The following is a 25,505-nucleotide window of genomic DNA, read 5'->3' as shown; positions in this document are numbered from 1 at the left end:
GTACTCCACTGACCTCCTCCAATTCCAACTTAAACTCGCCATTGGACATTGACAGGACTCACCACGCGCCTCCTACGCGCCTCCACACCACAGCAAGGCCACCCAAGCCTTACTTAACACGATTCTTCTCCATACAGCTGGTAACCATTAGCCAACCACCACAGGCCATAGATCCGACAAAATCGATGTCTGTTGCGTCCAGATCTGAATCTCTTCACTTCAATCCGGAGACATGAAGCTTCTATTCAGATTTGAGACCATCTAAAACTAAAAAGAGCATAAAACTAGAAGAAACATGCAACCACCTTCTCACGGAACCAACGGCGAGATGCCGCGGCTGGAGAAGGTGAAAAGACGACGACTCTGCTTTTTTTCATTTGCTCTGCCCTTTTTTTTAATACGGGTAGTCTAATATCTTTTAATTTATAATTCAGTATACAACAAATAAAATTTCTGATGGGGAAATTTGCTGAATATTCATAAGAGGCACATAAATAAATATTTATTCTACAATGTCATTCTTTCGATGTGACAAGTTATATCCGAAAGTGGCGATTTTCTTCCTTAAAACACGTGCACGTGGAAAAGAAATGCGAGCCGAAAAGAAAAGGAAGGCAGTAGACTATAATATATTCAATGTAGTATTGTTACATTATCAAACAAACAAATGATTTCTAGTTATAATATGTTTATGCTCTCCTTGTTACATAAGTTCCAAGTGGTGTACCGTAGTTTTTGTAAGAAAGGAAAGCGGATCCAATATAGAAACAAATAAAGAAAGATACTTTAGGAGACCTGGAAATAAATAAATTGTTGCAAAATGCATTTGTAAGCTATATTATATTACAAACGTTATAGTATTGTAGTTGTTATAAGCGATGTAAATTATAAGGTGTATGAGAATATACGATTTGCGGAGGAGTTGGTGTCACAGTCGTCGGAGTTATCTATCTTTTCTAATTACGAAACTTAATTATATCATATACTATACCACATTGTATATTTAAATGATATAGTCTTTGTTTTACTGGTTCACAGTGTTTAACACCTTCTTAGCCATTGTCAATTTTCAGTAATATAGTACAATTTGGTATGTAGTTACTTGTAATTGCTTAGTCTTAATCAATAAATAAAATTAACTAATTCATAAAATGATACATAAACAAAATATAATATGTATCTCTTACTGTAAAGCCATATTTTTATTCTATGTTTACTAAATAGAATAGCATTAAACAATTTTACATTACAGAAGAAGAAGAATAACAAGACGGAAGAGGAGAAATGATTAGCAAAGAAGAAAAACTGGTTCAGTTGCCAGAGTTGATGAGAGGAAGAAACCACTTCATAAGATGGAAGAGAAAAGGAGACAGTGGGAAACACTTAAGGGATCACCACTGGTGACGGTAATGGAAGACAAAAACGGTGGAGACGGCGCCAATGGCAGAAACGATGATGGTGGTGAAGAATAAAATAAACGGCATTTTCCGATGGTGGAAGAGAAAACAGTGGAGACTATGGTGGAAGCAGTGATAGTGGCGAAAAATGAAACAATCGGTGACAACGATGGTGGTAATGGTAAAACTAGAAGTGATTGCGGCGGGACAAAGTGAAATGATCGGAGATGGAAGAAATGAAATTATAAACAGAGAGAAGAAGAAAATTTATGGTGCGTGCGATACCAAGGGTAAAAAAAAATTAATACATAATATTATAACCAAACATTTATTATGTGTAGAAACTTAATTTCTCATATATAATGAACATATGACCTAATTTCTCATTTCTGAAAACCCCTTCATCAATAGTTAAAATAAGAGTTTAATAATGTTTCTTTTTTTTAACGTCTAATATGATCTTATTTTATATCGAAATACAAATAGATTTATGGAATCGTTTACAAAACGATGAAATACAAATTAATAATGTTTCTTAATACTAAAAAGGTTCATATCTGAATTTCATAAATGAAATTTAATTGTGTAACTTGTAATAATAATAATAATAATAAATGTTTGAATATAATGTAAGTAAAATCACTAGACATAAATTTTCATAAAATAGTTCATTATAGTACAAAAAAAATTATCAAACATAAATATGTATAAAATAAAATAAGTAAATTATTAATGGTTTATATATCAATGTATTTTATAAATTAATATATTGATTTAGAATCTCTTATTTTCAAGTAATTAATTTTTAAAGAAACATGTTCAGATTTTATAGCATTAAATATGTGGATTGTGTTTTGATAATCATAAGAGAAAAGGCAAAACTTATGTATATTCTTGCCATTTAAAAAAAATCAAATCAAATACTGAAAACTTAATGCATTATAGAATAAAAATCTCTTCTTTCCTCAATATTCCAACAAATGAAAGCTGTGAAAAGCACCTATATAAACATCTAGAAGTTGAAATAAATAAAAAAAAACAATACAAAAATCCAAATATATGAAATGAAAATAAAACTGAACAAACTGGTTGAATTGATTCTAAACTAAAAAAAAAGCAGGGGTTGGAGTTGACCATTTCGAAACAAAGGGGCAAAGAACGTGAATATTGGCGTTTTTAGTGACCTACAGAGCAAAATAAAAAGAAATCAAATTCTGATTCCTCCTCCTCCTCCGGTCCAAACCGGATTTTTCCATATCGTGTGTTCCTCCGACCCCTTCTTCGTCGCCGTTCTTCAGATTTTTCTCTCACTCTTCTGCTCAAAAGGTTCTCTCTTTCTCTTTTTTCTCTTTAATCATTGAAACTGAAACAACACCTGTCTTCTTTATATCTTTCCTTCCTGTTTCTAACTTTAGATGTTGTTCCTCTATTGCTGAAAACTACTTGAAGAACGTGAGTTATGTTTTCTTTCTAACAAAGGTTTTTGTTCTTTTGTGTTCTGTTTGTGATTGTAATATTGTCGATAAAATTAAGATTGGGCACCGTTTTCAATTCAATTCGTTTCGATTTAAGATTCAGTGCAAGCAAACATAACTGAAACTTGACCTTAACTCTGTTCATTTCGATGTGTAATGAAATATTCATCAGTTTAAACATTTTTTTTTTTAAATTTGCAAGAGACTCTGCTGAGCTTTAGATATTTTGTTGTTTCTGTTTTCAGATGTGTACATTTTTCTCTTATTTCAGGGAAGTGACTTGGAGAATCATCGAAGAAGGTGATCTCTGTTTCTCAGGGCATCAAGACTCCAACCTTGTTTTTTTGTTGTGTATCATGCCGTATTTTATTCAGAGGCTTTTCAATACTTGCAATGCGTCTCTGTCACCTAATGGACCTGTGTCCGAGGAGGCCTTAGAAAAGGTTCGCAACGTGTTGGGTAGGACTACCTCTTTTTAAGTTTCTTTTCTTGCTCGTCATGTCTGAATTGCACTCTCTTATGTCCGGTCTAGTACTTGCATCCGTAAGTGATACTTGTAGTTCTTTTTATTTCAGAGAAAATCAAGCCGTCTGATGTTGGTCTCGAACAGGAAGCTCAGTTAGTGCGTAACTGGTCCGGTCCTGGGAGCGAGCGTAATGGAAACCATAATTCTCTGCCAGCGATTAAATACCTTCATTTACACGAGTGTGACAGCTTCTCGGTGAGTATACTTCCTTTCAGACTGCTAGCAATACTTTTGAGCGTGCCTTAATCAGTGTGGTCAGAGAAATATTGATTACTCATGGCCCTATGAAATCTCGTGAAAAGTCATATATGCATAGAACCCGATGGTGTTTTACATAGAAATGCCATTGATGGGCTTCTCATGTTTGTAACCAGAACTACTTGTGAATTGTTGAATTATAAATCGCCAAACACTGAAGAAACTTGTTACTTCCAGCTGCCATTTGGCATGGTTTCTTGCTTTTCTTGTCTGCTTATGGTTTGATCTTTATCTTCTCAGATTGGAATTTTCTGCATGCCACCTTCGTCAGTCATACCACTACATAACCATCCAGGCATGACAGTGCTAAGCAAGCTCGTTTACGGTTCAATGCACGTCAAGTCATATGATTGGGTTGACCCTGATCCATCAGAGCTAGACGATCCATTACAAGGTAATAGTTGCTGAGTGACATCTAACTTCCTTGCTTTGTAAATAATAATTTTAGTGACCTTCTGTTCTTCCCATTTTATTCATAGCAAGACCTGCAAAGCTGGTGAAGGATACTGATATGACAGCCCCCTGCCCATCAACCACTCTATATCCAACAACAGGCGGCAACATCCATTGTTTCAAAGCCATTACTCATTGTGCTATCTTTGATATCTTATCTCCTCCGTATTCGTCTACTCATGGAAGGCATTGCAACTATTTCCGGAAATCCCCAGTGCAGGACTTGCCTAGTAAGATAACACAATCTTTAACTAAGACCTTGAAAAGGCTACTATATTTCTTAGTGTTACTACTTTCATAGCACTTTGTTGAGGAATCATGGTTTAGCATCATGTTACACACTCATTAGATCCATAGATTTAACATTTTTTTTCATTTAGGATTTATCATTTTGTTACTATGGTAATGTTGTTGTTGATGATGATGAATTGATGATGATGATGGTCTGTGAAACCAGGTGAGATTGAAGTGATGAACGGAGAAGTGATCTCAAATGTGACATGGCTTGAAGAGTATCAACCCCCAGATAACTTTGTGATATGGAGAGTTCCGTACAGAGGCCCTGTGATTAGAAAATGAGATTGTAAAAAGATCTTAAGCAAACTAGACAAGAGCAGAAAAGAGGAAGGAGCTTACCATCAGGAGAATAAAATTGGTACACCGTCGGAAGGCTTGCTGCTTTGTGATCAAGAAGGTTCTTACATACTTGTGAGCTTCAGCCTACTTCACTGTATTATAATGTTTTACTATTACACACATCTTTTCGATTACTCTACTATAGTTTTATATGATAAATTTTTGTCTTCCATAAACACAATTGCTCAAAAACATTGTATTTTTCATTGATTATTTCGTCGATCATTGGCCTTTGGTTATTCATGTCTGTCATATCATAGCAAACTCATAGAGCTATAGATCATCTTATGGCTAAAGGTTAACCTTCTAAGAACCAATTTTATATATAAAAAGATGAAGATTATAAAAAGATGAAGATTTTGTTACTATGTTGGTAAATCATTGTCACTTGATTGATTGCTATAATCCAAAGATAAACACTAGTTGTTTATAAGACCATCTCCAAACCACCCTATTTCTATTTCTATATTTTCTATCTCTATATTTTCCTCTAAAATAGAAAAACTCTATTATAGAGGTGAAAATGCTCCAATGTATACTCTATAATAGAGTTTCTCTATTTATAAGAGAAAATATAGAGATATGATATTTCTACAAAAGTAACTTTCCTCTATATTTTCTTCTAAAATAGAAAAACTCTATTATAGAGGCATACTTTAGAGCATTTTCACAAAAATCTCTATTTTAAAGGAAAATATAGAATTTACCTAGGAGATGCTCTGACAAAATAAGTTAAATAAGAAAAAATCAAAACTGGTAACATAAGTATGTTTCCTCCACCAAACAACACGAGAAGCAGTAGACGATATAAGAGAACCTAAAATATCATCAGCATTACGATAAAACATACAATTACTTAATTGAAAAAGATGCAAAAACCTTAAAGATCTAATCCTCTGATGTTCCATTACCTTAACTTCTAAGCACAGTCTTCTTCCTCTTTTGTTTCAAACCTTTTGTAACCATTGTCTTCTTCTCCGGCTTTAACCCACTATTTCTCTTCTCTTTCAGCTTACTCTTGGCAACTTTCTTCTTCGGTTTCTCAGCATCATCATCAACCACACTTACCTCCTTCTTTCTCTTATTCTTCTTCTCCTTAACACCACCAGACTCAATACTAACCTCATCTTCATCAAGCACCTCAGATACATTACTATCCATACATCTAACCTCATGAATCCTACCCTTCTTCTTTTTCCCCTTCACACCATCACTCTTCCCTTTCTTCTTCTTCTTCTCTTCCGTAACACCACTCTCCTCCTCAAAATCATCAATCTTCAGCTTCAAATCAGGCACACACTGATAAATCGGCAACGAAACGCTCTCTGACAGCTTCAAATGCAAAGACCGAACGTACTTCCACTGACTAGGCAACACCTCAACGACGCCGTTTAGCGTCGCCATCACATTCTCAACAACCTCGTCGCTATCCATCGACAACTTCCCAACTTTCACAACACTACACGTCCCCGTGCTAACGAAAAACATAGCGGAGCCGCATCCCTTCTCAATCTGCTGCTTCCAGTTCTTATGCTTCAGATCCACCGGCAAAGGAATCTTCTTCTGAACAAAGAACTTCTTCCCGATCAGCCTCGGAAGCATAGGAATCACTCTCCGATCCGCGAAGAACATATCGTACGAGTCGAAAAGCTTCCTCTTCGCTTCGAAGGCCTTGTAGTCCGTCTTGAGCTTCGAGAGCTTGAGCACTTTGGTAATCGGAATATTCTCCGATTCGATCTTTTTAACCGCGTCTTCTTTGGAGAGGCCGCTTTTAGGTCTGTCGTCGATGATGAGGCAAAGCTCGGGGGACTCTTCCTCCGTGTTGATAAGCGGGTGAGGTAATCGGATTCGGTGAGCGTTCGTGCGGCTTGTTTGCGGGATCTTCTTCAAAGTGACGGTTAGGTAGACGAACTCGTCTTGCTCGAGGAGCTGAGGCTTCTCTGTTTTTGATTTCTCGGTTTTCCATTTGAGTAGAGAGCTGATTGCGTCGTCCACTGTCTTGGGGCTCACTCTCGTGGTTTGCGTTGATGGATCGAATTGCTCTGCGGCGGTGGTGGTCATTGAGAGGGTTTTGGGGATGAATGAAATTAGGGTTTAAGGAGGAAGAAGAGGAGACAAAGGGGGATCTGATTTTAGGATTAAAATACTTGACCCTGCTTCCCTGGGGAATTAATGGGCCTAACTTCATTTGGGCCTTTATTTTATCCTGACAGGGAGACTGTGGTAATTGACTGGTCAAGATAACGTTAGGATTTAAACACTTCCGTGAGAATTAATGAGCATAATTTCTTTTAGGCCTTAATTTGAGTCCTTCAAAAGGCATGGGATGATTTTTTTAGGTGTATTTTATAGTGTGTGTGACAAATTTAATAATTGGATTTGATTTGAAATTGAAAATACTTCTCTAAAATCAAAATTTTCAGAATTTGTGGAAAACTCTCTCAAAACCCTAGCGCCGTCGAGAAGAGCACAAGAAAGACTTTTGGATCTACCCTCTCCGGTTACCGGCGAGCCTCGTCGGAGCTGTGAGAGGGTCTCTACTGTCTATATTTAGGTCGGATGTATTGAGCTGGGGCGATCGAGGCATTGAGAGGTCTGGGCGCAGAGATCTGGTTTCCGTGGTCATTGTATGGTTGCTTGGGATGCTTCACTGGACTCGTCTCTGTTTCTGGTGCGTGGTGCAGGTTATACCGGCTCTGATGTGGGTTAGTACTTCTTCCATCGAATCTGGTAAGGTGGTTCCGACGATTCATTGATGGCTCTTGAGCTTGTCTTTCCTTATCTATTCGTCTGTTGGTGTGTAGTTCGTTCTCTGTACTTAGTATTAGTTGCTATATGGTCTTCATCTTGGTCGTCGTCCAAAGCTTTTCGACATGAGTCTGGCTCTGCGTCAAAGTGTATTGTTTCGGCGAATTTTGGTTCTGTTCGAGGCTGCACGGTGGAAGCGATTCGAGGGAGGTAATGGATTCAGGTCAAGATGTCCGGGTTCGGTTGAGATCTGTGTGAAAGCTTTCAGTCTGGTTGGTGTTTTGATTCTTTTGCTCAAACCAACTTCTTTTTTAAGGTTTCAAGACAGATCTCTGGTTTTTCATGGTTATTGTTTTAGATTATAAAGGAGATTAAGATATCTATGGCTTCATGGATTCGGTTTGGTCTTGCGACTTGGTTTGAAGCGACATGGTTCAGGTCTGCGGTTTAGGCTCTGGTCGTCGCTGGTAAGCTCCCGTCGTATTTCCTCTGTGGTTGAATTTTGTTTTTAGTGGGTGAAGCATCGATGTTGAGAAGTTGTGTAGTCCCTTAGTCTGCAACTTACGGGTTTTCCAGATTGCTTAGGGAGGGGCTAAGGAGCATATGCTCAATTGCGGCTGGTTTTTGAGTAGTCAATCGCCAAACGTTCCTTTTCGTTGGCTGCTCGGGTTGAAGTTGTGTCATCTCTTGGTTTCTTTTTGAAGAAACAGTGGCAAGTCTGGTTGTTGTACGTGGTTCCATGGTGGAACGGTGTTACGAGATTGGCTTTCAACCCCAATAATTAGGCCTACGTCGCTTTCTCGATCAATCTTGCTTCCTGTATCAATGTGCTTCTCCCCTCCTAAAGTTTTTGTTTTCCTAGCCTGCCTTGGGATATCTTATTACTTTTTAGTCATTGTTAGCTTTATGAGTTTAGTGTTATGAATAACTTTTGTCTCCGGATACATGTTATCTCGTTGGTTCTTGGCTCCGGAAGGGTGATGTCCTTGCTGGCTTTGTGTAAAACGTTGTTTGATCTAATATTAATCTACCAGATGACAAAAAAAAGATTTGATTTGAATTTGAAGAATGCTTATTGGTTTATGGTTTTCTAAAAAAATATATATTAATAAATATATCATCAACGCTAATCATTTTAGAGTATATGTCCAATATATTCTATGGTTTAATGTTATCTAAATGGGGTGAAGAGATGTTGTATACTTGTACGTAGTTTGTAGGCTATTCTCGTATTATTTGTCGTTTTATAGTTAAAATTTTATTTCATTTTAAGTATCGTTTTATATTTTCAATACAAAATTTAATAACAATATTCTCCATTTTATTTTTATTGGTTAAAATATGGTTAGGTATATTGGTAATGATGTTTTTTATTTTGGAAATATGAAAAATTAAATGTTTTCCTAATTTGTGTGCATAAACTTAAAACGACAAATAAAGTGAAACAGAAAAAGTAGTAGTTTGCAATTTTTTTTTTAATCCAAAATATAAACAAAAATCCTTATTTTAGTAGGTCAATTAATAAAGTCCAATAGTAAATGAATATCTCAATTTTTATTAGTAAAAAGTATTATGCGCTGCCGTAAAAAACATTTATGTATGCTCGCTTATAAATTTCTGTGTATTAACTAAAAAAATTAAGCTGTCGTCAAGAAAAAAAAAAAAAAATTAAAGGCTAACTTTTCAAAAACTGCATAACATTACAACCAATCAAGAAAAAGAGAAACGACGGTGGTGATTCACGAGGAATGACGTGTAACGCCAGCTGTCCATCAAAGAGAGGCGCATCTACTTTAAAACACGTGACTCATCATCTCGCACGTGATCCCGGCATCGTCACTTTCGTCAGTCGTATCCCCTCTTCCTCTCCTTTCCCTCCTCGCCTTCCTTCATCACTTTCCTAAAATTGCATCACTCTTTTTCTCTGCTCCCAAACATCAAATCCCAAATCACTCTGATTGTCTCGTGTGCGTGCGTGTGTGCGTAACGCGTAGCTCTTTTGATTATCTTTGATCGGCCGATTGATTTTCTACTGCATCCGCCTTAGCAGTGAGATCGAGTTTGGTGTGCTATGTAGAGTTTGATTTCAAATGTTCATCGTGCCGAGAAGTTCGATCGAAAATTGAATGTGTGGATCTGATTGTGGTGATTTTATACAAAAACCCTTATTTGAACTTTTCTCGTAACTGCATCTGCCTTAGCTGTGTGTATTGGATCGATCTTAGATAGGGTTTCTAGATGGTCTTTGTGTTCTTCGCGTCGGTTTAAGTATTTGTGAGTTTTGCGTTAGGGTTTTGATTTCGCATTGAAACTTTTCTGGGTAGATCGAACGGGATCGCACTAATGAATAGTCGTACTTAAGAGGATTTTTACATGGGATCTAAGTTAGCTTTGCTCTATAGTCTATTCAGTTATGATCCTTTCAATATTCTAGCGTTGACCTAAGAGTGAGATTGGATTATTTCACTCTCTCTTGATTTTGAATTTTTTTTTTGTATGCATTCAGTGAGATAGTTTTGGTTTGATCCTTTCGATCTTTCTTTTTCCGTTGAGTTTAAGCATTGCACTAGTGAGGTTGTGATGAGGAAAAACTAGTTTTTTTTTTCATTTATTAATTATCATAGTTTTCTTATATACCATTTTTCGTTTCTGTGTACAGGTTTGATGCTTAATGTCTAACTGTTCCAATTATGGGATAAGTAGGAGCTGATATCATTGTAGACCTCAAGGAAATAAGGCAATGGGAGAGAGACGAGATGATGCTGGGCCATCAGAGCAAGGACCTTCGAATCAAACCTGGTGGCCTTCTGAATTTGTTGAGAAGTTTGATTCTGTTCATTTAGGATCGCAAGAGGAGACCTCTAGTGCTAAAGGCTCACCCAGAAATCTTGCTCAAGATGGGCTGCCATCTAATAGTGCTTCCAATATTCTTTGGAGCACTGGTTCTCTTTCTGAGCCGATTCCAAATGGTTTCTACTCTGTGATCCCGGTAAGCTTATTAGCTCTGTTCAGTAACGTTTCACTTAGATATTTATTCTAACTCGATTAACCGGCCGTACATGTCTACACATTGAAGTCTAGAATCTTTTTCTTTTCTTACTTTCTTTTTCTTAATGTTAGTTTTAAAAATTTCTACAGGATAGTAAATTGAAGCAACTATTTAATAGCATTCCTACATTGGAAGATCTTCATGCTCTGGGCGAGGAAGGTCTAAAGGCTGATGTGATTCTTGTTGATTTTCAAAAAGATAAGAAGCTTTTCAGGCAAAAGCAGTTGATTACTAAACTTGTCAGTGGATTGAACTCAAAACCAGCTGCTGTTATCAAGAAGATTGCTGGATTGGTAAGAGTGGTTGAGTTACTTTGTTTAAATGTCAGCTTATCTTAGAATATTTCTTGATGCATTGCATGCTTTATCATCTCATTCACTAATGGACGTAACCGCGATGCATGTTTCATAAATAATATTCGTTCCTGTAAATAATCACTAAATGACCATTTTGTTTCGTTATCCCAAAACGGCATGCAATGATATTGATCATGTATGGATAAAACAGAGGTAGGAAGAGTCGAGACAAGTTGTCTGTCTAATGAAAACTAATGCTGAGAGTGTCCGTTATAATACTAAGAAAGAGGCCACGTGATCGTAGCTTCTATCTTTACTAAGTTGTGAAACTATCAGTAAGTTTCTGTTGCGTTTGAAGATAAACTTCTCCAGACTATTAGTATCTTGCCTAAATCTTTCTCGAAACGCCACTTGTGAATTTTGCTTACTCAGAAAAGTGCTAAATTATGAAATGTGTATCTTCGTTTGCTAGCCCTTTTCTCCTGCATCCCATTTAAGCAATATATTATAGATGCAGTACGAGCAAGCATTTCAAAAAATCTTGTTTACTTCTTTTAGTTAGCATAATACCTTTGTTCAAATTGCCTGGCAGGTGGCAGATGTTTATAAGCAACCTACTACTCTGCATAGCCCGGCAAAAGCTACGCAATCTCTTGAAAACTGTGGTATTCAACTGCTTGGCCAGATCAAGAATGGCTCTTGTCGGCCACGAGCTATCTTATTCAAAGTTCTAGCTGATACGGTTGGTCTTGAAAGCAAACTTGTAGTGGTAAGTATTATAACGTAATTAGTGATCTTGAGTATCACTTCATTTTTTTTGCATGTGATTGATTAGTTTTTATAAAGTGGTTATTCTCGAGAAAATCTGTTCATTGCTTTAGTTCCGAATATTCTGATCAGTTTTAAACTTGCTATGCTTTTTTTGGTTTATTTGTTTGATCAGGGTTTGTCAAGTGATGGAGCTGCTGAGAGTGTAGACTCATACAGTCATATTTCAGTTACTGTTCTTCTTAATTCTGTGGAAATGCTGGTTGATCTAATGCGGTTTCCTGGTCAGCTTATTCCTCTATCAGCCAAGGCAATATTTATGAGCCATATCTCAGCGGCAGGGGAAAGTGATTCTGCGGAGAATGACTCTTGCGATTCACCTTTGGAGCCAAATAGTCCCATGTTTGGTTATTCAGATCATGAAAAGTAAGTAGTAATTGTAACTTTGAACTGTTAAATCTAACTGCAAGAACTTGCAATCTTATATATTAAAACAGAAGTCACAACTTTGATTCATGTGTGATTTTTTTAAAAATGGACCTAATGGATCTATTCCTAGAAAATCATGTTACATTTAATCTCTAATCTTATCATTTAAATTTTGGGCATACCAGAAAATTTTATTGGGCTATCAATAATTGGATTTAAACAATAGATGATTTATTGGATTTATAGATAGTGTAAATTAAATAGATATAATTTAATGTTGTAATACTCTGCCTCTATATGTTAATTATTAAAATATTTGTCGATGTTAACTTTTAAAAGTATAAAGATTTTTTTTAAATAACAAAAATCATATTATCTAACAATGATTAATCTTTACTACCTTAAACCAATGAAAACAAATTTAAAACTATATAGTTTATTTTAAAAATTAAACAAAAACTAAATGTTTAATTATTTACTCGATAATATAAATCTATGAAACGAAAAATTTAATTTTTTAAAAACTTTCTAAATTTGTGAAATAATACAATATTTTTGAATATAACAATAAAACAATATTTTACTAATTTTTATATATATAGTTACGATTTTAATAATGAAATAATACTCCGAATATGTATATATAGAAGAAGATATAAATACATATGAAAATTTAAAAAAATATATTCAATGAAAAAATATACCGTAAACTTCGTAAACTAATTATGTTTTAAAAATTGATAGACACATATATATTATAATATATACTAATTTAGAATTGAAAACAAAATGTTTATATAAAAATAAACAAGAACACGCGCGGGTCGAGATCTTTAAAGTGTAGCGCGAATCTTAATTTACTCAAACCTTTTTTCAATACTCAAGATTTTGGTGTGCAGAGTTTCTAATTATTGTTGTTGTACAGTGCAGAAAAAGATGAAAACCTTCTGTTTCATAGGAAACTGGAAGGGTCTCCAATTATGTCTGGTCCACCATCAAGAAATATGCTGTTACGATCTGCCTCCACGCTGGAGAGAAAATTAAGGTGATAAGCCTTTGTTGTTATTGTGTTTTTGTATTATGAACCAGCCCAGGGTTTAAAGATGCCTTATGTTCTATATAAACTGAGAAATGGAATAGATGACAATGTATTAATATTTGTATGTTATATTCTCTAGTTTATCACCGAGCGAGTCAAACATTGCGAATGAGTTTTGGCGGCAGAACCGGAGAAAGGTCATTGCTGATCAGAGGACTGCTGGTTCCAGGTTACTCTCATCCCAGTTTGATGTTTGGATTTCCTCATCATTCAAAAAATTCCATTCTTCAATTTCTTAGATGGTTTATTTGTATCACCGACAGCCCCGAGCATCTTTCCTTCCGAACACGTACGAAGTCCATGCTAAGTGGCGACAAGAACTTGGCACAAGATGTCACCGGCAATGTTGCCACAAGGTTGGTTTTGTTTTTACGTTGGTATGATTTGACCTTTCAATTTTTAAAACATACAATTATTGCTTCAAGAGGTCATGGTGTATGTTAGTCTTTTTAGTGCTTACGGAGTTCTTTTGCCTAGTTTCTGATATAATAGTATAGTGTCAGAGAACTTAGCTTGTGTGTAAGTTTGTTAAATATTCTTATGTATTCATGTGCAGCTCTAAATCTGTTGGAGGAGCGAAACTGGAAACAAAGAGAATAAGGAGGAGAAGCATTAGTATAACTCCTGAGATTGGTGATGATATCGTCAGGTGTGTAGTTTGTTGTGGCTCAGTGACCTTCATATGCATGGCAGGCCCAGTATGACGGTTTTTGAAGTGTCGGCATTCTGGCTACATACATATCGATAAAGCATTCCATATATGAAACTAAATCTTTTTAGCAATTGCTATGATCGTTACGACGTTACCTCAGTGCAGAAGGAAGCTCCAGTGTTTTAACTTTTGTTTAAAAGTTACTTGCTAATCTTTTTCAGGGCAGTACGAGCGATGAATGAAGCATTGAAGCAGAATCGCCTCTCAAAAGAGCAATGTGATGATAGTTCATCTCCTAGCTCTCCAAATGACACAGGCGAGGGCCCTCATCTCCAGAAAATTGTACGTAAATATCTCTATAAAACAAAGCTTATTGATACATCGATCACTGAAGATATTTTGAGATATTTGGCTATGATAGCTTGTAATTATAGAATTTAAAATACTAAAAACAAAGGAACTTCGGATGCAACAGCATTTTATGAATTTCACGATATGAAGCTTAAACTCCTAGAAAAATGCTGTGTTTAATCCGTAGAAAAACAAAATAAAGCACCCATTTTCTGTTTAAGTAACGCACAATAATCAATTACAAGTAAATATTTGTTTGATGTTGCGACCTGCTTACAATTATTATTCTTGGAACATTTACTCAATTTGGATAATGACTTGGGAATTTTTGTGGCTTAACTAGACATTTCTGCTTTTAGGTCTCTGGTTTCCATCTTGATGCCCATGACCAAGTGTCTGGAGGAAGGTCGACTCTTTCCAGGGAACCTTTTGATCCACAGAAGGCAATCTCACTACCTACGTCTCCCCAAAACTACCGAGGCCAATCCTATGAAAGGAGTGGATCATCACATCGTAATATAAGTCATATATGGGATAAAGTATTGGGATCTCCCATGTTCCAGAACAAACCATTGTTACCATATGAAGAATGGAACATAGACTTCTCTGAGCTGACGGTTGGGATTCGTGTTGGAATTGGTAAAATTGTTGGCTCAATGTTTTTGAATTGGGTTTATGCGTTCTTGTAAAATTGTTGGCCATATATTTCTTTCAAGAAAATTGACTACGGCTTTCATCTTGTGTTTCTTTACTGTCCTTCACTTAATTTACTTTTGTATAAGCAACCCCACTAAACTTCTTTTTTATTCTTTCTTCCAGGATTTTTCGGAGAAGTCTTCCGTGGGGTTTGGAATGGAACAGACGTTGCGATCAAAGTGTTCCTCGAGCAAGATCTTACAGCCGAGAACATGGAAGATTTCTGCAATGAGATATCGATTCTTAGGTATGTCTCTAGACTTCTTCTGTTTTACTCAAATGTAGCAATAACTTCTGGAGTTGTGTTCTGACTTTGTTTCCTGCCTTCTCTTTCTGTATTCATATAACTAACTACCAGCCGACTCAGACATCCCAACGGTACTCATCTATTTCTCTAAATTTTCATTTGTAAGATTTTTTTAGTATCAGTTTTCATTAACTGTGGTCTTTGACTTCGTGTAGTTATACTGTTCCTTGGAGCATGCACGAGGCCTCCACGATTATCGCTGATCACTGAGTTCATGGAAATGGGATCTTTGTATAATTTGCTGCACTTGAGTGGACAAAAGAAGAAGCTAAGCTGGCGGAGGAAGCTAAAGATGCTACGTGACATTTGCCGGTAAAATTCTTTCTTACTTATAAAAAGTTTCATGATTCCTTCCCAAATAGGATCTCTAATTATATCCCAGTGAGGATGAAGTATTCATTTTGTAGTAAGGATGTTCTTATAAACATTTTGCAAGGGGGTTGATGTGCATACATCGGATGGGGATAGTACATCGTGATATAAAGAGCGCAAACTGTCTTTTGAGCAGCAAATTGACAGTCAAGATCTGTGATTTTGGGCTATCGAGAATCATGACAGGCACGACAATGAGAGATGCAGTCTCTGCAGGAACTCCAGAGTGGATGGCTCCTGAACTTATCCGCAATGAGCCCTTCTCTGAAAAGTGCGATATCTTCAGCTTAGGTGTTATCATGTGGGAACTCTGCACTTTAACCAGACCTTGGGAAGGAGTACCACCTGAACGGGTAACATAACTTACCAAGAAGAAGACTCCACCATAGTGACATAATCATGTACATATTTAACCAGTTTCTGCATTCTTTTTTCAGGTTGTTTATGCTATTGCTTACGAGGGAGCTCGTCTTGAGATTCCTGAAGGGCCATTGGGAAAGCTTATTGCAGGTCTTGTGACTTCTCAAAGTGTTGGTTTTTGTTTTCTTTAAATTTTGTTACTGAATCTGTGTTTGTTTGCAGATTGTTGGACAGAACCGGAACAAAGACCGACCTGCAATGAGATACTTTCTCGTTTGCTGGACTGCGAGTATTCGCTTTGCTAACTTCTCTTAAAATCTTTTTACCTTTCTGTGAATAGAAACTTTGCAGTAAGAAGAGGTTTTCGTTTTTCTTCTTTGAGTTTGTACAAAAGAACTTTTGGGCGCTTTCATATCCGCAACAAGCTTTGTGGAACTCTTTCTTGTTTTGTCATTGCACATTAGTGAAATGAAACCCTTTTGAAAAAAGAAGAAACAAAAGTATACTTTTTAGTTTGCAGGTTTCTCACTAAATGATCAACGAACTTTCAGTTCTTTTTAGTATTCATACTGGACCACGTGAAGCTGGCTATGAGTTATTATATGACTTAGGCTAATTAAGGAGGATGTAAGGCCCCATAAGGTTAGTAGTACTGACTTAGTACCCTTGCATTGATTTTCATTTAAAGACAATTCTAAGTTTATAATCGTATTTTTGTGTCACTTTTCAAGCCTATCACTTGCATCATAGTCTTTCTAATATAGCAATGCATAAATGTCATGTCTTAGCAAAATTTTATAGTTTGAACAATTTTTTCTTGACACCACTTAATATTGCACAGTATATATTAAGAGAACTAAAACCATATATCCAACTACTCATATTTATGAGTTAATAACTTTGATTTTCATCTTCAGTATCTGAAAATTTCACCAGTCGAAAAAATATTACATTTACATACCATTTTAGAATATATTAATGCCAATTCATTTTTTACATTACATTGTTGGAAATATATATATATATATAGATAAATCATAAGAATTAATCAAGGTTAAAAATACATATATATATATATATAGAGAGAGGTTATTTCACTCAATTTCATTTTAGACATAAGGAATAAGTACCACACGGTACAGAAATAAACAAAATTTATAAAATATTCAGTTTAACTTTTTTAAGAAAATCATAGATAAACGTGTAAAATAACTGTCATACATTTTAAAAAAATGTTTAAGAACTATAATCAAATGTGATTAGAGTCACCTATATATTATTTCCATAAATACTTAAGTGAAAAATGAAATTGTATTTATACCTAAGATAAAAATTAAATTTTATCCACCAAACTTTTTAAGAAGTTATATTTTTTCTAAATTACAAATTAGCAATATATATTTATATATATATATACTAGCTGAGGCTGGCTCATTTAGCTGACACACGGCTTACTACATGCACACAAAGCAGAACCACACTGGTTTGTTTTTTAAATTCCTCCGTCCTACTCAATTCCGTTACCGTCACCGTCCACCTCCGTTACTCTCATCCTCACCGTTCATCTTCTCCGATCTACCTCCCCGTCGTTAACCGTATGAAGCACGCCGTCAACGGTTCCTTTTCTCCGGGATCTTCCCGTCCTTCCCCGTCGACGCTTTCCCGAGAAGATTGCTGGAGCGAGGAAGCGACCTTCACGCTAATCCAAGCCTGGGGCTCTCGCTACGTCAACCTCAGCCGCGGCAGCCTCCGTCAAAATCACTGGCAAGAGGTGGCTAACGCCGTCAACGACCGTCACTTCAACACCGGCCGAAACGTCTCCGCCGCCAAATCGCAGCCCTCCCGCACCGACGTCCAGTGTAAAAACCGGATCGATACCTTGAAGAAGAAGTACAAAGTCGAGAAAGCTAGGGTTTCCGGCGCCGGCGGCAGCGGCGGCTACGTCAGCACATGGCCTTTCTTCTCCGATCTCGACGACCTTCTCGGAGAAACCTTCCCGACGTCTAGTGCCACTCCGTCGCTGCAGATGACGATTGTTCCGGTTCCGGTCGCTCCACGATCGGCGATCCCCAGACGTCCGGCGCCGGCGCCGGCGATTATGCGAATCGGAGGGGACAATTTGCTCGGATATCGCGGGAATCTCAACGCGTTCGCGGCGGCCGCGGCGGCGGCGGCGTCTTCTCCGGCGTATGAAGATGATTCGGATGGGTCAAGGTCGAGATCGAGCGGAGGGAAGAGGAAGCGGGAGGAGAAGCAAGGCTACAAGGAAGTTGCGGAAGCAATAGAGAGGCTTAGGGAGATATACGAGAGGGTGGAGGAGAGGAAGAGGAAGGAGATGGTGGAGTTGGAGAAGCAGAGGATGCGATTCGCTAAGGAGCTGGAGTGTCATAGGATGCAGCTCTTCACGGAGATGCGTGTTCGTCTTCACAAACTCAGGCGTACTAAAGGTCCGACATCTTCCGGTGAGACATGAAGCCCTTACCTCGCCGTTGTTTCTGCTCTTGTGTATCTCAGGCTTGGTTGCAATTCCTATAGCATGATTGGTGATTAGTCCTTGTGAATCCGATAGGTATTATTCAAAAACTTGATTGATACAGTTTCCGACAGTTAAGACTTGGAACAGAGTATTTGATTCTGTCTTCTGTTTTGTTGCATTGTTACTTGTGTTTCTTATTACCAACTGACACGAGAATTAGTTGAGTAGGTGTCCGTGAGCTAGAAAGCTGAATCTGTTTCTCTGTTTACTGCTATTGAGCAGTGTTTTCTTAATTGCTATTCTATTTAAGCATGATGGCCAAGAAATTTAGGTACTAATTGCTTCGGAAGTTTGGAACTAATGGTATCTATGTGACTATAAAATCTCAACTGTGACCAACTTTGGTTTAGTGATCAACAAGTCCTGCCTGTAATTTAGCCATTTCATTACACACTATACCTTGTTTTGTGTATTTTTCATATCTCGTCACAATTTGTTAATCTCAGTTAGACCTGTTAATTTGATGAATATCTCTTCGCATTACAATGTTTAACCCAGTAGAACTAATAATCAGAGCACCAACTGTTGTATCAATTTTTTTTACACTATTTGTAAATAATAAGTGAAACTTGTCTGTCTATGCAGCTCTTGGGTATGGGATGATGGATTTGCCAAGTTACTTGTAAGCGGTAGGCTCCTTGTATTTTTGCTTTCAACTATGACAACTCTCACTCTCTTATCTCAACAATCAAACATTAATTGGTCTAAAGAGCCTTATGTAAATCCTCCCGTCATGTTTTAAGTGCCTGGTGTTTTTTTGGGGTCATGTGCTTGTGATTTACAGCAATATCCATGAGTGGTGAATTTGTGATTGTAGCACATTGATGAACAAGAGGTCAGCATGTAAATTATAAGATGTTTTATCCTTTGCTTCTGTAAAATATACCTCTCTCTATCCGTTGAAAAGCAAAATCGGTCGTATCCAAAACTATTGTTTAAAAAACCGATTTAACGGTTATAATCGGTTTAAAGCGTAGTAAATCGGTAAAAGTTGGTTCAAAACATCATGAATCGTTTTAAGCATTCTTTTTTTTTCCCTCTGAATATTTAATATTAAGGGCCAAAGCCCATCCGAAAACATTACAATAAGAAGCTCAAACATCCGGCCCAACTAAAAAAAAAACCACATATGGACCTAAAGTCCAAACCCCATAGCCCAGAAGCTGGAAATCTTAGTCTTCCCAAGCTAACCGACGTCAACGGCGTCGCACACCACCAGATCGAGACTGTGCGACCTTCACCGCTCGAGAACCTTCATCGGAGAGCATCCATCGATCTAACCCATCGAGATCTCGTCTGAAACCCAAGCCAAACGGTTCACCACACACCAACACAGATCTAATATCACTCGAACAAATAAACGCCTACAATCAATCCATCATCTCCGACATCCATGCACCGGTTTCAGATGATAGACCAAGAGGCAGAAAGGCTTTGAAGTGCAGACTCATAGATCGAGAAGAAAAGGAATAAAAACCGGGAGCCAAAGAAACAAAACCGGAGAAGGCGATACTAGAGGAGCTACCACCCCCGGGAACACAAGCCGAAAATCGTTTTAATCATTCTAAATTGATATAAATTAGTTAAACTAAGTAATAATATTAGTGCAAGTCAATAAGTTTATCTGGTTTCGTTTTTTGTATATTTAATTGTTATAAATCATCAACCTAATTTTTTATAAATAAATCTAACAAATCGAAATATCTAATATTATTACTTAATTTAACGTTAGGTGTGCAAAGGACTAGTCATTTTTGTTACTTAATTTAACGTTAGGTGTACAAATTGTAACGTTAGGTGTACAAACGAGTAGCCAAGGACAAGAAAATAGGTTTAAGATTGTTAAAAGCCCATGTATATTGGGCCTAATTAAGCTACAAGCCCACCTCCATGAGATCAACATAAATTAAAAAATTTTAGGTCAAAGTCTCTCTTGTGAATCTCATTAATTTATTCGCCCGACACACTTTGCCCCTACACAGCAGACAAGACAAACAAACAAAAAAAAAAACGATACGATGAATCCCTTCTTCACTACAGATATCACCACCGACATCTTCGCGAGACTCCCTGCCAAATCAGCCGCCAGGTGTCGCACTCTCTCGAAGCAATGGTCCTCCGTCCTCAGCACTCAAGATTTCGCCGAACTCTTCCTCACTCACTCCTCCACTCGTCCGCGTCTCCTGTTCGCCGTCGAGCGAAACGGTCTCTGGACCTTCTTCACTTCCCCTCAGCCTCAGTCCTCTCATTCTCCCGTAGTAACCGCCGAGTTTCACACCAAGTTCGCCGGAGACGTGAGCCGATACCTCTGCAGCTACGCTTCCGGTTTGATCCTGTTCCCCGACGTGTGGATTCCGAGTAAAAGTGACGACACCAACCCTGTGGTTTGCAACCCCGTCACCGGAAAGTACGCGACTTTACCTTACCTGAGCATCTACAGAAAGTCGCGAGCTTTTCTGGGGTTTGATCCTGTCGGAAAACAGTTTAAGGTCTTGTCGGAAGATCGTCCCTTTTGTAGTCAAAGCGACCATCATCAGGTTCTGTCTTTAGGTGAAGAGTTGAGTTGGAGGGTGAAGGATGGTCCACAATACGACCATTGTGTGTCTGAAGCGATTTGCATCGAGGGGGTTTTGTATTACTTGGCCGAGAACTTTAGTGATCCACGTGTGGTTGTTCGCTTTGATGTTCGGTCTGAGGAGTTTGAGTTCATCGAAGCGGGTTGCTTTTCTGGTGAAGAAGTGGCTGTGAAGTTGATTAACTACAAGGGGAACTTAGCTGGTGTCGAGTGGAAGTATGTTAAAGCTGATGATGAGAAGATTGTTCTTGAGTTGTCTTTGTGGGTTCTTGAAGATGTCGAGATGAACGAATGGGTGAAGTCTGTTTACGTTTTGTCTGAGGAGAAGATTGTTCGTCGTTGCAATTTCTCTGTTGCGGGGATGACTGGTGGAGGTGAGATTGTTTTGGCTATGGACTACACTACGAAACCGTATTACGTCTTCTTCTTTGATCCGGAAAAGAACACTCTCAGAGGCGTTGAAGTGCAAGGTTTTGGAGATAAGCTTGAAGCGCTTGGGACCCGTGGGAGGGTTCGTGTCTTTGTTGACTATGTTGAGGATCTAAACGTTCATGATGGGAAGCAGCTCAAGTCAAGCATCTCTGCTCCAGTGAAATGATGAATGAAGCCTTCTTATGAGGAGATAGTTTGGTTTGTGATGTTAATCCAAGGCTATCTTGGAACTCCCTTAACCTTCTTATGCTAGAATTAGAGTTTCTAATGTAATCTACGGTTTAGCTAGGCCATCTCTACTGGAAATAATATTTGACAGACTATGTCTTTCAGACTTTTATGATTATAATTGAGATATTCAAGACTTTGTCATATCCTTTGGTACTCATTTTAGAGTTTGTGTTATATAATGGTTACCTTCTAATGAGGTCTATCTATGAAGCTATGATTTTATTTGTCAATGGATATCAGTTTAGAAACAAAATGATGAAAATTTCAATTAAGAAAAAATGGCTCTCTTTGAATCAATTTACGTTCATTAATCAATTTAAAGAAAAGAAGTGTTATAAAAGGAAATGCTTAACGTTGTCCTCAAGTAACTTGTGACTAGGGCACACCATGTCCTTCGCTTTCTCTCCCTCTTTATATATCTTAAAGGTTGGCACTTTCTTGATGCTCTCTGCTTTCGCCAATGCCAAGCTCTCATCCACATCCACCTATATACAACAACAACAACAAAAAAAACTGTTTAAAAAACATATCTCGTTATGCAAAAACAACACAAGATTTGAGCACAAGAACATGTGGTCTTACCATGAAGAAGTGTACTAATGGATACCGCAAGCACAAGGTGTTGATGAATGGAGATATGGCTTCGCTTTGTCGGTTTGATGATGATTTGAAGTAAAACACAGAGATTCCTGAAGTAAAGAAAGCTACCAATTTGTAAGCAAATAGAGAACAAAGGAACCTGTAAAACTTATAAATTCGCAAAATGGGCTATCTACCGGGAAGTGATGTAGCTGTTTTGAATTTATCTAAACTCGAAACCTCTTCAACTTCATTATTGTATCCCAAGTACTTGTGTTCTTCAGATTTGTTCAATAATGCTCTCTGTAAAGACTCAGCAACCTCACTATCTCCTGGAAGTTCCTTTCTCAACACCTCATAATCTCTAACCGCATCGTCCCATCGACCAAGCTGCATTTTCAACAGAAACAACAATTGTCAATCTCCAAAACACTTTCAAAACTCTGTTTCAGAAAATCTTTAAACCCAACCTTTCCATAAGAAGCAGCTCTTCGTAGAAGAGCCTTAGTGTAATCAGGCTGGATCCTTAACGCTTGGTTACAATCATCAACAGATTGGTCCCACACACCGAGCTTAAACCAACACGCTGCTCTATTGCAATACAGAACGGAGTTGAAAGCATCGAATTTGAGTCCCTCTCCGTAAGCCACACTCGCTTCTGAATATCTCCCGGAGGTGAAAAGCTCGTTGCCACGTGTACGAGCTTTGGCCACATTGGTTACGTTGTTCAAGACTGATACTACCTCAGGGTTGTTGCTGCTATGATCAATCTTCATAGCTCTCTCTGCCTTTACAAGAGCATTCTCAAATCTGCAATAAACCTAACATCTCTACTCACTCACCCAAAGAACCAAACAAACACTATTAATAAAAAGAATCAAACCTTGGTCGAAGCTCACCTTCCTAGAGCCATGTCAACTTGAGCTTGAACACAGAGCACATACGCATCACATAACATACCAAAGAGCTTAGCTTGAGTATGATGATGATGATGATGATGATGATCCAGCCTCTGAATGGTGGATAGACACAAATCTGAATCCTTTATCTGATGAAGCCGCAACAAGGCTTCAGCTTTACAAGCTACAAGCTGCACAATCACAATCAAACACTCACTAACTGCTTCAAACAGAACACAAAGAAGAAACACGCATTGATGATCTGTCTTACCTGAGGAGAAGAATCAGCTCCGTTGGCAATCGCTGCATCGATCTCGGTGACTACCTTTTTCCAGTCACCGATCTTTCGAGCCTCGCTACACAACCTGAGATGCTTCTCAAGTGTCTGGACCCGCTGCAACTCAGTTTGGTCGGGACATTGCCCGGAGAAACAAAGTTGACGTCTTGCATTCTCAGCTTCTCCCAATCTAAAGTCAACAACCAACAAAAGATCATTCCTCTACCGATCTATTACAAGAACTGTAGCAAGGATCTTACCTGAGATAGAGAGAAGCGAGCCTCTGGTGAGCTCTAGCGTAAGAAGGATCCAATCTCACCGCTTCAAGACACTCTTTAACAGCTTCTTTCAACCTCCCCGACGCAGCCAACGCCGCCGCGCGGTTGCTTCTGTAAGCTGGATTCTCCGGCGACATTGAGATCGCTTTGTCGTAAAGCGACAATGCCTCTGAGAAGTTCCCTTTCCTATACATATCGTTACCCGCCTTCTTCACCTCCTCCGGATCACGCGTCTCCGGCTTCGACTTGCCGCCGCCGCCGCGCACGATGTTTCCGTGGCCGTAGTTGCCATTGCCTGTGAACAGTGTCTCCGGTTTAACGGAGGCGCGTGAGGCCATTCCGGTCTTCGGAATTTTCCCCGACGGACATATGTTGCCGCTCGGCACAACGCCGGGGCTCGGCGACGTCGCGCCGCTTGCTCCGCCGCGATTTTTCACCGGAGAGAAGGCTAAACCGGAGTATATCAACGGCGTTCCGGCGGAAGCGGATCTTCTGTGACCCGGTTTTGGATTCCGGTTCTTGGCTCCGGATCCCGGTGTAGCCGAACCGGACTCCGTCAGCTCGCCGGAGTGGCTCCGTTTAGCTAACTGAGAAGTGACGGAAGGTTTGCCGGAAGCAGAGCCGGAGGAGCTGGAGCTGCTGCCGCTAGCGGCTGGAGTTGCGGCGGTGGAAGAGGAGACACGTGGCTTCAACGGATAATCGAGTTCTCGGAAGTCCGGTTTGTTGATGACGTCATCGTCATCTCTTTGGAAGTTGAGAGAATCACGGAATCTATTAGTAATGGAGTCAATGGAAGGTTCCAACGAGTGTCTTCTGTAATGTGACATCTTTTCAGAAACCAAATCTAATGGCTTCAGCGTAATAAGAATGAAGGAAGACGAAGAACAGTTCGTGAAGAGAGAGATAGAGAAAGAGAGAGATCTTTGTGATATATAGCAAAGAGGAAATTAAATGAAAGGGAAAAAATCAAAATCAAATTTTAAAAAATATAATTAGATTTTGCATTTTAAGTTTTTATTAATTTAATACAAAGGACTACTTCTGAGATTAAGACATTGATCTTCTTCTTCTTCTTGTGATCATCAAGAGGCACGAGCCGCTCTTGTCTTCATTGACTTCCGTGTCTTTCACGGCTGCTTTGTCGTTAAAAAAAGGGTAGACTATGTAATTTAAATTTTTAATGTACTATAGAGACTGAGTATAGTTGACTTTGTGGATTATTACGTTTGAACAGAATAATATTTAGATGGAAATTCTATTTGCCGACCACACAAAAATATGATTTTTGGAAACCTAATCCTCCATTCAACATGAGGCAATAGTTTTAACATTTAATGCATCCTGTGATTTTCGATGTGTAATACTGCAACCACACCTAAATCATGTTGACCATCCATGCAAGGCTCCAACTAATACAGTGACTTGTACATAAACTATACCGCCAGTATAAGAATTCACAGTTAAAATGATCTGACTAAAAGTTAACTAGGTTGGTTCAGTGGTTATATAATATGTCATAGTGACCTTACTTATGGAGTTATGGTTGATGTTTTTATAACAGTTTTAACTATGTTAGTGAATGTTTTTTGTGTTTCAAAAAAAAAAATACATAGTGAATATTTTATGAGTTCTTCTACGGAGTTTCAAGTCACGAATATATATATATATATATATATATATATATATATTTATTTATTTTATTTTTTTGAAAAATGGCTTAAGTCACGAATATGCCATCACTCTTTGTTAAGAAAATAATTTCGTTGAAGTTCATATCAGAAGGGGAAAATCGCTTTTTTAACCTCAAAGGTGTAAAAAGGTAGCAC

General features: G+C 38.1%; 6 protein-coding genes across 11 annotated transcripts; 4 read left to right on the top strand and 2 right to left on the bottom strand.

Moving 5' to 3' along the window:
• The first annotated feature begins 2,615 nt into the window (after window positions 1-2,615).
• On the top strand, window positions 2,616-4,984 carry LOC106309751 (plant cysteine oxidase 5). Of its 3 annotated transcripts, none has more exons than XM_013746874.1 (6): window positions 2,616-2,723; window positions 3,144-3,331; window positions 3,448-3,593; window positions 3,897-4,050; window positions 4,136-4,339; window positions 4,567-4,984. In XM_013746874.1, exons 2-6 carry the CDS (start codon window positions 3,229-3,231, stop codon window positions 4,686-4,688), a joined length of 729 nt encoding a protein of 242 aa, XP_013602328.1. In that variant the 5' UTR covers window positions 2,616-2,723; window positions 3,144-3,228; the 3' UTR covers window positions 4,689-4,984. The 3 variants fall into 3 exon arrangements, with proteins under 3 accessions (XP_013602328.1, XP_013602330.1, XP_013602329.1); XM_013746876.1 differs by lacking the exon at window positions 2,616-2,723 and adding an exon at window positions 2,775-2,849; XM_013746875.1 differs by lacking the exon at window positions 2,616-2,723 and adding an exon at window positions 2,815-2,876.
• Window positions 4,985-5,467: 483 nt separating this feature from the next.
• On the bottom strand, window positions 5,468-6,856 carry LOC106307468 (ribosomal L1 domain-containing protein 1-like). The gene has a single exon (XM_013744435.1). The coding sequence runs from the start codon at window positions 6,804-6,806 to the stop codon at window positions 5,658-5,660; it is 1,149 nt and encodes a 382-aa protein (XP_013599889.1). The 5' UTR covers window positions 6,807-6,856; the 3' UTR covers window positions 5,468-5,657.
• Window positions 6,857-9,314: 2,458 nt separating this feature from the next.
• On the top strand, window positions 9,315-16,389 carry LOC106312394 (serine/threonine-protein kinase EDR1-like). 3 transcript variants are annotated; one of them, XM_013749906.1, is made up of 17 exons: window positions 9,315-9,638; window positions 10,153-10,482; window positions 10,632-10,835; window positions 11,431-11,607; window positions 11,782-12,032; window positions 12,961-13,080; window positions 13,214-13,303; window positions 13,398-13,490; window positions 13,691-13,783; window positions 14,008-14,128; window positions 14,497-14,776; window positions 14,957-15,080; window positions 15,192-15,211; window positions 15,296-15,452; window positions 15,577-15,865; window positions 15,950-16,022; window positions 16,095-16,383. In XM_013749906.1, exons 2-17 carry the CDS (start codon window positions 10,234-10,236, stop codon window positions 16,175-16,177), a joined length of 2,424 nt encoding a protein of 807 aa, XP_013605360.1. In that variant the 5' UTR covers window positions 9,315-9,638; window positions 10,153-10,233; the 3' UTR covers window positions 16,178-16,383. The 3 variants fall into 3 exon arrangements, with proteins under 3 accessions (XP_013605360.1, XP_013605361.1, XP_013605358.1); XM_013749907.1 differs by having other exon boundaries at window positions 9,333-9,621; XM_013749904.1 differs by lacking the exon at window positions 9,315-9,638 and having other exon boundaries at window positions 10,234-10,482; window positions 16,095-16,389.
• Window positions 16,390-17,292: 903 nt separating this feature from the next.
• Window positions 17,293-19,274, top strand: LOC106308206 (trihelix transcription factor ASIL2-like). 2 transcript variants are annotated; one of them, XR_001263516.1, is made up of 2 exons: window positions 17,293-18,441; window positions 18,994-19,175. XR_001263516.1 is itself a non-coding variant. In XM_013745342.1 (2 exons), the coding sequence occupies exons 1-2, from the start codon at window positions 17,470-17,472 to the stop codon at window positions 19,032-19,034; spliced, it is 906 nt and encodes a 301-aa protein (XP_013600796.1). In that variant the 5' UTR covers window positions 17,293-17,469; the 3' UTR covers window positions 19,035-19,274. The 2 variants fall into 2 exon arrangements, 1 of the variants encoding a protein (XP_013600796.1); XM_013745342.1 differs by having other exon boundaries at window positions 17,293-18,334; window positions 18,994-19,274.
• A 1,123-nt stretch (window positions 19,275-20,397) lies between these two features.
• Window positions 20,398-21,782, top strand: LOC106312286 (F-box protein At3g57590-like). Its single transcript, XM_013749749.1, has one exon. It carries the CDS (start codon window positions 20,427-20,429, stop codon window positions 21,579-21,581), a length of 1,155 nt encoding a protein of 384 aa, XP_013605203.1. The 5' UTR covers window positions 20,398-20,426; the 3' UTR covers window positions 21,582-21,782.
• A 117-nt stretch (window positions 21,783-21,899) lies between these two features.
• Window positions 21,900-24,656, bottom strand: LOC106312285 (TPR repeat-containing thioredoxin TTL4). Its single transcript, XM_013749748.1, has 7 exons — window positions 23,662-24,656; window positions 23,396-23,591; window positions 23,125-23,315; window positions 22,696-23,035; window positions 22,423-22,615; window positions 22,229-22,335; window positions 21,900-22,131 (listed from the first exon to the last, which is right to left on the bottom strand). The coding sequence occupies exons 1-7, from the start codon at window positions 24,504-24,506 to the stop codon at window positions 21,979-21,981; spliced, it is 2,025 nt and encodes a 674-aa protein (XP_013605202.1). The 5' UTR covers window positions 24,507-24,656; the 3' UTR covers window positions 21,900-21,978.
• Between the last annotated feature and the right edge of the window lie 849 nt (window positions 24,657-25,505).

This window comes from Brassica oleracea, chromosome C8 (assembly GCF_000695525.1).
Source record: "Brassica oleracea var. oleracea cultivar TO1000 chromosome C8, BOL, whole genome shotgun sequence".
Lineage (NCBI taxonomy): Eukaryota > Viridiplantae > Streptophyta > Magnoliopsida > Brassicales > Brassicaceae > Brassica > Brassica oleracea.
The sequence above is the reverse complement of the archived record's forward strand: the minus strand, read 5'-3'. Positions and strand labels throughout refer to the sequence as shown.

Bases quoted from the DNA above. Each gene is read 5' to 3' on its own strand.
- LOC106309751 (XM_013746874.1), top strand. From the start codon at position 3,229: ATGCCGTATTTTATTCAGAGGCTTTTCAATACTTGCAATGCGTCTCTG. The intron at 3,332-3,447 runs GTAGGACTACCT...TTTTTATTTCAG, and splicing joins AAAGGTTCGCAACGTGTTGG to AGAAAATCAAGCCGTCTGAT. The intron at 4,340-4,566 runs GTAAGATAACAC...CTGTGAAACCAG, and splicing joins CCCAGTGCAGGACTTGCCTA to GTGAGATTGAAGTGATGAAC.
- LOC106307468 (XM_013744435.1), bottom strand. From the start codon at position 6,806: ATGACCACCACCGCCGCAGAGCAATTCGATCCATCAACGCAAACCACG.
- LOC106312394 (XM_013749904.1), top strand. From the start codon at position 10,234: ATGGGAGAGAGACGAGATGATGCTGGGCCATCAGAGCAAGGACCTTCG. The intron at 15,081-15,191 runs GTATGTCTCTAG...ACTAACTACCAG, and splicing joins AATGAGATATCGATTCTTAG to CCGACTCAGACATCCCAACG. The intron at 15,212-15,295 runs GTACTCATCTAT...GACTTCGTGTAG, and splicing joins CCGACTCAGACATCCCAACG to TTATACTGTTCCTTGGAGCA.
- LOC106308206 (XM_013745342.1), top strand. From the start codon at position 17,470: ATGAAGCACGCCGTCAACGGTTCCTTTTCTCCGGGATCTTCCCGTCCT. The intron at 18,335-18,993 runs GTGAGACATGAA...CTGTCTATGCAG, and splicing joins TAAAGGTCCGACATCTTCCG to CTCTTGGGTATGGGATGATG.
- LOC106312286 (XM_013749749.1), top strand. From the start codon at position 20,427: ATGAATCCCTTCTTCACTACAGATATCACCACCGACATCTTCGCGAGA.
- LOC106312285 (XM_013749748.1), bottom strand. From the start codon at position 24,506: ATGTCACATTACAGAAGACACTCGTTGGAACCTTCCATTGACTCCATT. The intron at 23,036-23,124 runs GTGAGCTTCGAC...GGTTTATTGCAG, and splicing joins GTTGACATGGCTCTAGGAAG to ATTTGAGAATGCTCTTGTAA. The intron at 22,132-22,228 runs GTAAGACCACAT...TGTTGTATATAG, and splicing joins CATTAGTACACTTCTTCATG to GTGGATGTGGATGAGAGCTT.